General features: G+C 59.8%; 2 protein-coding genes and 1 long non-coding RNA gene across 7 annotated transcripts in view; 1 reads left to right on the forward strand and 2 right to left on the reverse strand.

Moving 5' to 3' along the window:
* Nucleotides 1-499: 499 nt before the first annotated feature.
* On the reverse strand, nt 500-3,165 carry ARL6IP4 (ARF like GTPase 6 interacting protein 4). Of its 5 annotated transcripts, XM_024758579.1 has the most exons (6): nt 2,782-2,910; nt 2,282-2,455; nt 1,574-1,837; nt 1,357-1,474; nt 869-938; nt 500-790 (listed from the first exon to the last, which is right to left on the reverse strand). In XM_024758579.1, exons 2-6 carry the CDS (start codon nt 2,442-2,444, stop codon nt 734-736), a joined length of 672 nt encoding a protein of 223 aa, XP_024614347.1. In that variant the 5' UTR covers nt 2,445-2,455; nt 2,782-2,910; the 3' UTR covers nt 500-733. The 5 variants fall into 5 exon arrangements, with proteins under 5 accessions (XP_024614347.1, XP_024614348.1, XP_024614346.1 ...); XM_024758580.1 differs by lacking the exon at nt 2,782-2,910 and adding an exon at nt 3,045-3,165 and having other exon boundaries at nt 502-938; XM_024758578.1 differs by having other exon boundaries at nt 502-938; nt 2,704-2,902.
* Nucleotides 3,166-4,980: 1,815 nt separating this feature from the next.
* Nucleotides 4,981-8,875, reverse strand: OGFOD2 (2-oxoglutarate and iron dependent oxygenase domain containing 2). Its single transcript, XM_024758575.1, has 7 exons — nt 8,221-8,875; nt 7,741-7,797; nt 6,884-6,997; nt 6,694-6,793; nt 5,904-6,031; nt 5,398-5,652; nt 4,981-5,324 (listed from the first exon to the last, which is right to left on the reverse strand). The coding sequence occupies exons 1-7, from the start codon at nt 8,350-8,352 to the stop codon at nt 5,061-5,063; spliced, it is 1,050 nt and encodes a 349-aa protein (XP_024614343.1). The 5' UTR covers nt 8,353-8,875; the 3' UTR covers nt 4,981-5,060.
* LOC112408787 (uncharacterized) overlaps nt 8,830-9,737 on the forward strand; it is a 3,426-nt gene continuing 2,518 nt past the window's right edge. The window contains exons 1-2 of the long non-coding RNA XR_003005009.1: nt 8,830-8,962; nt 9,062-9,475. This is a non-coding gene — a long non-coding RNA (uncharacterized LOC112408787). The remainder of the gene's footprint in view (nt 8,963-9,061; nt 9,476-9,737) is intronic.

The following is a 9,737-nucleotide window of genomic DNA, read 5'->3' on the forward strand; positions in this document are numbered from 1 at the left end:
GAGGCTGTCCTTCCCAGTACGCAGTGTCAGCTACGCTCACAGTAATACCAGTACACTCACGTGGGTCTTCCCTATGCTGGGCCCCTTCCAGCCCTTTCCCAGGCGTGAACTCAGTGGTCCTCATAGCAACCCAGTCAGGGAGGTGGGTACTGTCAGCCTCTGCTTCACAGAGGACACAGCCAGTAAGCTGGGCCAGGATTCCTCCCGGGCCACCAGAATTCTGAACTGCGTCGTCTGTGGCACAAGCAGCGAGGGCAGCAGCCTCCCTCCAAGCCTGAGGAAATCCAGTGTAAGAGCCAAGGGTCTGGGATGCAGCTGGAGGTAGAGCCCTGGGTCTGGTCCAGACAGGACCTCATCTGAGGGTGAGGAGGGCAAAGGTGGCTGACGTGGCCTGTCCTTTCCCCCAAAGCTCCTGGAGTCCTTATTTTTGCCCTGGAAGTAGGGCTGCACTCTTCTCCCCTCCCCTCCTCAGCACAAAAAAAAAACAGCACAGAAAAAGTCTCCAACCAGGGTACGTTTAATATCTGGGAAGCTGCACTCTTTCAGGAGTTAGGGGAGCCAGTTAGGCCAGTGACCCTGCCCTCCACCCCCTGCATGTGACAGGAGGCTGGGCCAGAGGCCGGTCTGCAGGAGAGAGACAAGCAGCATCCATCGGGCTCCCTGCTACCCACCCTGAGGCCAGCCTTCAGGCTGTGCCACCAACACTGCGTGCAGGCCTTGGCCAGTGGGGCCCTCAGGGCAGCAGCCCTGCTCGCATCTGGAAGGCCAGACCATCCCCTCGGGTGGCTTGCTGGGGAAGAAAGCACACAGGAGGGGACACATCAGAAGCAGAGCTGGGGGTGGGCCTGGGCAAGGGGGCGACACCCACCTTGTTGATCTCTCTGTGTCGTTCCTTGGTTACGATTTCCTCTAAGACCTCACCGTCTCCCTTAATGAGCCTAGAGGAGGGGAGGGAGGCTGAGCCTCTAACTTAGAGGCCAGAGCAACAGAACCAGAAGCATCCAGCAGAGGGGTGCCAGGCCTCAGGCCCCCACCATCTCGAGTAGGCGGAGCCTGGCCACTCCCACCCCTCCCTCCCACCCTTGGGACAAGGATGAGGGCGGCCCGGTGGGCTCTGCCATCGGACCAGCCAACAGCGGCTCTTTGAAGACCCCCGCCCAAGGCCCTTCTAGCCCCTGCAGTCGCCTGCTCTGAGGAATGGGCAGCAGTGGCCTGAGAAGTCCCATCAACGAGTGACTCCTTTTTCTCCCTCATCCTCGGTCCTCTTAGAGCAGCAGAAGCTGCCACCACCTCTCCTCCTGAGTGCTGGTCTGGGACCAGGGCGCCCAGGTGCAGCCGTGGGGCCTGGCTTCCCACCTGGTGCGTCCTGTCTCCGGGTCCACCACCTTGCGGATGACGCTCTGCCGGGCATCCCACTCCTCCTTGGTCATGGGCTTCATGGCCTGGATGCGGGACTTCTGCTCGTCCGTCAGGACTGGAAGGTAAATGGCAGGGAGGTGGCGGGGGGCGGGGCTCAGGAATGGGGGCTCAGGGAGGGGACCCTCCCTGCCTTGCACACCAGGCAGCACTGTACCTGGGCCGTCCTCGTCCTCCTCGGCTGCTCTGTGCCACTGGTCCAGCGAGGGTCCGGGCAGAGCCTCGGTCTGCTGCACCTTGGCCTTATCCTTGTCTCTCTTCTTCAGCTTCTTCTTCCTTTTCTTCTTTTTCTTCCTCTTCTTGTCCTTGTGCTTCCCCCGCTTCTTCCGGCCATCGCTGGAGGAAGAGCAGCTGGAAGAACTGGAAGGAGAGGAGGAGGGGCTGGATCGTGGTCTCCTCCGGGCCTTGTGTTTGCTTCTCTCTGTGACGCAGGGAGAAGGTGAGGCTGGAAGGCCAGGAGGCGAAGAAGTAAACCTTCGTCCCCTTGCTCTGGCCTGTAGCAGGCTTAGGCTGATTACAGAGGGGTGAGACCCTCCTGGCAGGGCTTTCTAGAGGAGGGCTCTGCACCCTGTGGAGAGGCACTTTCTGGGCTGCGCAGTCACTGCCCAGGAGCAGGGCGGCCAGCCTCCGTATCTCAAACCCAGCTGCACCAAAAACATGATTAAGTGCTCCCTTCACTCCGTACTCAATGGGCTGGCCCAGCCCCTGGATTCTGAGCGTCTTTCAATCCAGATCTACACTCCGTGTGCCTCTGAACAGCGCTCACCGCGATTTCCCCACAGCCAGTCCGGAGAAGCCCGCCCAGCTGCCTGCAACTTCCTCCATGAAGTTCCCTCACCCCTTTCCCATTCCCTCTGGTTCTCACCCTCCGCCCCGGAGGAGGTGGTGCTGGCCTTGCGGCTTCGGGATCTAGAAGCCGAGCAGCTTCTCGGGGCGTCCTTACTGCTCTTCTTTCTTTTCTTTTCCGACCCTCGCCCCCGGGACCGGCTGCGACTCCTCGAGCGCTTGCGAGAGCCGACGTGAGCCATAGCGCCGCGGGCTGGAGACGGGGAGACGCGCTTAAACTGGGGATTGATCACAGGGCCGGCCCACAAACTGGGTTCCGAGGGCGGCTCTACTCGGGACCTGGTCACCACCCGGGGCAGGGATATTGAGGGGATCCGTGCAACCGCACGATCCTCAGCCACCCCCACCCCTGGGTACCCCGGGTTCTCCGCGGACTCCCGGATCCTCCGCTGCGGCCCCTTTAAGGGCCCGCCCCCGCCCGGACGCTCCACGCCTGCGCACGCGGCTCAGGCGCCTCTAGAAACGGCCACGATCCTCAGCTGCCAGGTGCGTTCTTCATTCCTTCCCGCGCGCTCGTACCCTCCACCCCGCGCCCTCCGCGGCCTCGCCGCCTGAAAGAAAGTCCCCGCGGCTGCTCCGCTTCCTCCTCAACTGCCCATCCGGCCGGACCGCCAACCCCGCACCACGCCTTCGCGTGAGGAAGCGGCGGCTGGGCGACTTCCGGCCCGGGACGGTGCTCTGGAAGGCCGTCCGACCGCGAAGCAAGGCGCTGCTGCCTTTAGTTCTGAGGCCCCAGGTTCCGTCTCTGGGACAGCCCAAGAAACTGAGTCTGACGCACTGACCTCCCGGAGAGGCGAGCTGGGGCTCCAGGCGGAGCTCCCAGACGAGAGGCCTGCTCTCCAGCCTGGCGCCAGTCCCGGAGCCCACGGGTCCTTTGCCGCAGCTATGCCCTCTCCCATCACTGTCCTTTCGCCGCGCCCGCAGCATCCCTTGTCTCCGTGATGCCCCAGGGAAGAAGGCGACTGCGCGCCGCTTTCCTCTCTGGATTGTCTGCGAACGTGTCCACTGCGACGGGCCGTAAGCTCCAGAGCCTTGGTCTTTACACCGTCTCCACCCAGTAATACAGAGGTCGCAAACTGAAATGTCCATAAGGACCAGAGAGGGCATGACAATGAATGACGGAAAGACCCCTGTGAGAAAGTGCACCGCAGGCCCGTCTAGACTGGGGGCAGCTGAGTCCGCTTCTGCTGATTACTGCAGTGTCGATTGGGGCCCGGTGTTTCCAGATCTTCCCACCTTCCCACGGAAGCCAGAACTCAAGCTTTCAACATGGAAAACCCTCCCAAACACAGCATAGCTGCATGCCTCATCCAATCCTGGGGCCGCCAAGTTGCAAACTCTTCAATAGTAACAACAGCAGCAAACTCACAGGTCTGTCAAAAATCACTGTATAGGGCTTCCCTGGTGGCGCAGTGGTTGAGAGTCCGCCTGCCGATGCAGGGGACACGGGTTCGTACCCTGGTCCGGGAAGATCCCACATGCCGCGGAGCGGCTGGGCCCGCTGAGCCTGCGCGTCCGGAGCCTGTGCTCCGCAACGGGAAGAGGCCACAGCAGCGAGAGGCCCGCGTACCTCAAAAAAAAAAAAAAAGGCACAAAATCACTGTATAAACGGGAAGTCACTTGATCTCCACAACACCTCTAGGACACGAGTACTTTCCAGAGGAGGAAACAAAGGCGTGGAGAATCATGTGGCTTACCCACAGTCACAGCTGGAAGCGGCCGAATCAGAATTCAAACCCGAGATCTGGCTCCAAGTCCTTGCTTTTAATCCCTTTGCAGTAACTCCTCCACACGGTCCAGAAGATGCTGTTGGCAGCCCATCTAAATCCCCTTTAGTGACGGGGCGCTCACTCCCAGGGTGGTGTCTGCTGCTGACACCTCACACCTGTACTCTTTTTTTTTTTTTTTTTGCGGTGGGCCTCTCACTGTTGTGGCCTCTCCCGTTGGCGGAGCACAGGCTCCGGACGCACAGGGTCCGTGGCCATGGCTCACAGGCCCAGCCGCTCCGCGGCATGTGGGATCCTCCCGGACCGGGGCACGAACCCATGTCCCCTGCATTGGCAGGCGGACTCCCAACCACTGCGCCACCAGAGAAGCCCTGTACTCTTTTTTTTAACATTTATTTTTTATTTTATGTATTTATTTTTGGCTGTATCGGGTCTTAGTTGCGGCACGTGGGCCCTTTGCTGTGGCGCACGGACTCTCTAGTTGAGGTGCGCGGGCTCAGTAGTTGCTGTGCACGGGCTTAGTTGCCCCGCGGCATGTGGGATCTTAGTTCCCTGACCAGGGATTGAACCCACGTCCCCTGCATTGGAAGGCAGATTCTTAACCACTGGACCACCAGGGAAGTCCCTCACACCTGTACTCTTCTCTTGAAGATTCCCTGGGCCGCTGGGAATCACCTTGCCCTGGAGATGGATGTCTAGGAAGTTACTCACCCCCTCCCTACCCCAAAACACCCTATAGCTAATATCTGATGTGGAAGGCAAACTGGTATGATTCATGCTCCAGAGAGAGCCCCGTGTGATGGGGCTGAGGCTGGATGCCATTTCAAACCATCTTGGCCCAGTTCCTTCCTGCTCTGTCCTGCTCCCTCTTCTCCCAAGAGTATCTCCTCCTTAAACCACCTGCACAGGAATCCTTGTCTCAGGCTCTGGTTTTAACAAACCCGACCTAAGCCAACGTGTCTGCTCAAAGAATGACCCAGAAGCTCGTGTGTCCTTTTGAACCAAGATGTGCTGAGGGCTGCAGGGTGTTTATTTCCGCCCCTCACCCCACCACACTGGCCCCAGCCAGGCTCAAGTCAGTGCACACACACCCACCGTGGCGGGCTCCTCGCGGGTGAAGCCGTCGCCGAAGCCCTCATCATCCACCAGGTCGGGCTCGCGGCAGCACATGGGGCAGAGGCGGTTGCGTACAGCAGAGGCGCGGAGCCAGACGACCAGGTTCCAACGCTCACCAGTGCCCAGGGGCCGGGCCCCGTGCAGCTGGCCCCCACGGTGCAGGATGCCCTGGCCCACCACGTGCTCTACCTCCAGGGGGTTGGCCAGGGCCGAAGGCGCCTGTGGACAGCGGGGCTTAGGCCTGGGCACTCTCAGTGGCCCCAGCCCTGCCCCACGGGTCACACACACTAACCTGGAAGAGGTCCCCAAAGTAGAGAGCACCCCCCGTGAAGGCCTTGCCCAGGGCCACGTTGAGGGTGAGCTCGGCGTTATCGTAGTGGCAGCCCAGCTCGCGATCCTGGCCTGGCGCGTATTTGACCACAAAGGCGCGGTGGGTGTCCAGCCAGCCCCTGTACTCTGGGTACAGCAGGGCCATCAGCGGCTGCAGGAAGCGCTCCCTCAGTGGCGTCACCAGTGGCTCATCCAGGCCCAGCTCGTGTAGCAGCACCTGGGAGGGGGATCCCGGGGTCAGCGGGGAAACTGGTAGGGCCTCACCCTGGGTCCCTGGGGGAGTCCCTTACTAAAGACACTGTTAAGTGCTTTGCAGACATCGACGTGCTTAACTTCATAATAATCCTGCTGTGATCTCATTTTACAGATGGGGAAACCGAGGCTTGGAGAACGTCTGCAGCGCTGGGGATGCGTCTCACCAGACAATGTCCCCACCTCCTCGGGCCCACCGGGTGGAGCCTCACCCACCCCATAGTTGTTCATGGTGTTGGGTCTTCCCTTGGGCATGTCTGACTGCTCGAAGTGGTCCAGCTCCTCCAGCAGGGCCTGGCAGAAGGACGCTGTGAACACCGGCAGCCGGTAGATACGCTTCTCCTCTGTGGAGGGAGGGACAGTCGGTTGGCCGGGAGCTCCGGTGTGGGTTTCAATCTACCCATAAATTTTCACTTCCCCCAGCCTCAGTTTCCTCATCTGTACAATGGGGATGACGTGAGTACTCACCTCTCAGGGCTCCTGTGATGATTAATGACATAACGTGTGGCAGGGGAGCCCTATTCTTGGGCCCCCCACTCATCCCTGAAGCCTCACCCTGCCCTGAGGTCTAGCCTCCAAATTCAGATGTGCACCCCATCTGGCGAGCCCTCTCCCACAGTTCCAAGTCCTGGCAGGTTCAAGAAACCTCATTCTTGCCCACTTCTTCAGGTCTTGGGATAGGAACGGCTCCCTACCCCCAACCCCACCCCCGTTGCTAGCCCTGGGGTGGGGCCCTCCCCATCCCTTGCTGATTCCTTAGCCCACACTTGTCTTAACTGTCCCTTTGTTAACCTCTTCAGTCACCCCTATTTGAGCGTGTCTGATGCAAGGCACTGAATAACTGTTGGATAAGTGAGTGAGTGGATACAGATGCCCTGTTCCTGATGGGTCTGTCCCGCCAGCCCTTCTCAGTCCTGCTGGTTTGATTTTTGGAGGCAGATATGGTAGGTGGAGGGACCTCAGTCTCCCACCCCAAGTGCTGCAAGGTGATGGGCCAAGACCTCACCCGAAACTGTCTCCAGCCGCTGGAGAAGGCCCTGGAGGTCTGCACCTGGCGATGTGCTGTACTCAGCTGCGGCCAGAAACTCGGGGGCCAGAGCCACATCCTGGGGGCAGAGCACACAAGCCGTGGGGCAGACAGCCCTCAGGCCCGGATGCCTCCGTCTCCTTCCAGTAACCTGCCCCCTGCCAGGTACCTGCAGTGAGCTGTAGACATCGGGCCGCGCTGGGTGGTAGGAGCTCGCAATGAGGGCTTTCCTGGCGGCCGACTCCTGCCCCAGCCGCTGCCGCCGCTCCACCTCCTTCTCAAGCTGGGGTTACACAGGGCCTGGGTATGAGGTTGGGGCCTCCCATCCCGCCCCCCCCGAGGCCACTGTGCAGATGAGGAAACTGAGGCTCAGGAAGCCCAGGGCATGACCAGGGCTGGGAGCAAGGTCTCCCTGTGCTACTGACTCTGCCAGGGTAAATGGCAGGTGCTAAGCTGTTAGCTGAAGGGGCATCCTTCCAGAAGGGGGCCCATCCCACTCAGGGCTGCACCAGCCTGAGCCTGGCTGGGATGAGACCCCTCGCTGCTCCTCAGCCAGCTGGGCCCACTCAAGGAGGGGAAACAGAGTCCCTGTCAAAGCTTGTGTTCCAGAGGCTGCAGCGGGCTGTCCTGGGAAGCTTCCCGACACTTAACCCCCGGGTGGGAGACAAGCAGCAGCCGCAGAAGTGGTGTGGGGGAGGGTTGAAGAGCCAGGAGCCAGGCGGCCCTGGGTGGGACCTCCACTCCACCTGCTGTGAAACCTTGAGCAAGTGACTCCTCCCCAGAGCCCGAGTATCTCAAGAGGGCAGGAGGCAGACAACTTGGCGTTGCTCCTGCTTTCTCTTTTTCTGCTGCCAGGACCCAGGTGCTGTGGTGAGTGAGGACGGGAGGGGGGAAAGGGGAGGTCTAAGGATCTGACACTGGCAGGCCTGAGGCTGGGAGACTCCTCAAACTGCTGATGCAAATCTAAAGAGGAAAGGCCAGGCTGGGTGCGGAGGGAGCAATCGAGGGCGGGCGGGGAGTTGTTACCTCTCCCAACAGCTGCTGGAAGTCCTTGGGGCTGACACAGCCTCGGCTGCGCAGGATCTGGGAGCAGAAAGGCCAGTGAGTGCGACGGTGTGACCTTGGGACGTTTAAGTCACTTAAACGTCTCTGCGCCTCAGTTTCTCCTTGAAATGGAGATGATCCGACCTCACAGGATCATTGTAAGGATGGAATGCGATAAGCACGTAGAGCACAGAGCAGGGTTCCCAGCTGCTCTTGGTGATAACACTGACAGAGTACTCTGAGCCAGGCCCTGCCCTGAGCATTTTGCATGTACGTTCATTCATTCATTCCTCACAATCTCACTAAAGATACCATTATCCCCATTTAAGGTTGAAAACAATGAGGTACCTAAAGGTTAGGTCATTCTTGTCGTCAGGTCTGAGCACACCAAAGGCAAAGCAAACGACCCCTCCGCCACCCCTCCCCGCCCGTTTCCCCGCAGAGCCAATAGAGGCCACTCACGGGGCCGTAGTCCTGGCGCAGCTGCTGCTCGCTCCGGAAGCGCACGTGCAGGCCGTAGCGCGCCACGTACAAGTTCTCGGAGCAGAAGCAGGCGCAGCGGCAGAAGCGCCGCGGAGCCGCCGCGGTCCCCATGGTGAGGTGCCGCGCGCGGACCCGCCGGCTTCCGTAGGGGCACTTCCGGATACGCCCCCAGCCGAGGCGGTCTGGAACCAGCGGCCAAGGGTCCGTTTTAAATTCCCAAGTGCGGAAAAGAACGAAGACTCCGCCCCAGAAAACGGTCTGCGGTGCTGGAAGATGCTCCCGGCCGGGTTGGGGCTGGCAGCCTCCGCTGGGAGCACGCGACCTTCTCGTTCCGCTTCAGAGTTTCTCCATCCACGAGGCGGGAATTAATCGTCGACTTTACAGATAGGTGAACTGAGTCACACCTTCACAGGACGTGGAGAAGTAGGGACTCGGAATCTCAAGACCCTCTGCTTAAATGCTGCCTCCCTTTTCTGCTCGGAGGTTTTGAAGAACCAGCGAACGCCACGAGGACAGAGCTCTAGGGTCTGACCTCGTTCCCTCCAACTGCTCTCCAGTTTTGTGCGTCTGAGCTTGGGTTTAGCATTTATCCCGGGTCCTTGCCCGGCGCTCCCGTTGCTAACGCCACAGTCTCTGGGTTCGCCGCGGATCGCCCCGGTGAGTGTCCCCACGAAAACGCTCAGTCCGGTGAGACTTCCGGTGGTGCTCCCGACGGATTCAGGTGTGAATAGGGCGTGGTCGGTCGGTGGCCGCACCCAGCGCAACCAGGTTCAAGTTCTGTACAGCCGCAGTGTGAGCTGAGTATGTTTCTGTCTTACAGAGCGTGCCCTCCATCCTCGGGGAGACCCATCACAGCACACGCAAGCCATACCTTGGGAACCCCGTCATGGTCCGCCATGCATCCCCAAGACCCCGGTCTGCAAAGCCCCGAGAAGCAGCTTGGATGTCAATCCTATTGAGCTGGCAGAACTAAGGCGTGCAGCTGGGGAGGAAGTCTTGACCCCTGGAAATGACCCCTGTCCCCTGCCTTAGAGTTACCTCCATGGCTCAGCGTGATGCAGGGATGGGGGTGGGGAGGAAGACTCTGGGGCTTTAAGACTCTGGCCCTTACCGTAGATCAACAGGTGACTGCAGATGACAGCTGTTGACCGAGGCTCCTCTCTACTGGACCTGAGCTAACACATCTACCACCCACCTTATCTCCTTTCATCCTTACAGCAAACCTTTGAGCTAGGTACTGTTATATCACCGTGTTACAGACGGGGGAACCTGAGGCCCAGAGAGGTGCAGTGACTTGCCCCCTGTCACTCTCCAGTAAGGGACACTTACGGGGTTTGAACCCAACAGTCTGCTGTCTGAGTTCCCTGTTCACCACAATAGGAATACTCTGAGTGGTGGGATTTTGAGGGATGTTGACTTTTCTCTTTGGGCTTGTTGGCATTTCCTTCCTTCCTTCCTCCCTCCCTCCCTCCCTCCCTTCCTTCCTTTCTCCCTTT

Source organism: Neophocaena asiaeorientalis, unplaced genomic scaffold (genome assembly GCF_003031525.2).
Source record: "Neophocaena asiaeorientalis asiaeorientalis breed wild unplaced genomic scaffold, Neophocaena_asiaeorientalis_V1.1 scaffold77, whole genome shotgun sequence".
In the NCBI taxonomy this organism is placed as follows: Eukaryota; Metazoa; Chordata; class Mammalia; order Artiodactyla; family Phocoenidae; genus Neophocaena; species Neophocaena asiaeorientalis.

What these genes read in the sequence shown, in the direction of transcription:
- ARL6IP4 (XM_024758580.1), bottom strand. Translation starts at nt 2,444, where the DNA reads ATGGCTCACGTCGGCTCTCGCAAGCGCTCGAGGAGTCGCAGCCGGTCC. An exon ending in CACCTCCTCCGGGGCGGAGG is followed by an intron (nt 1,838 to 2,281) that starts GTGAGAACCAGA and finishes CCTGCGTCACAG; the next exon opens with AGAGAAGCAAACACAAGGCC. An exon ending in CCGGAGACAGGACGCACCAG is followed by an intron (nt 939 to 1,356) that starts GTGGGAAGCCAG and finishes CCCCTCCTCTAG; the next exon opens with GCTCATTAAGGGAGACGGTG.
- OGFOD2 (XM_024758575.1), bottom strand. Translation starts at nt 8,352, where the DNA reads ATGGGGACCGCGGCGGCTCCGCGGCGCTTCTGCCGCTGCGCCTGCTTC. An exon ending in TGCGCCAGGACTACGGCCCC is followed by an intron (nt 7,798 to 8,220) that starts GTGAGTGGCCTC and finishes TTCTGCTCCCAG; the next exon opens with ATCCTGCGCAGCCGAGGCTG. An exon ending in ACTTTGGGGACCTCTTCCAG is followed by an intron (nt 5,325 to 5,397) that starts GTTAGTGTGTGT and finishes CGCTGTCCACAG; the next exon opens with GCGCCTTCGGCCCTGGCCAA.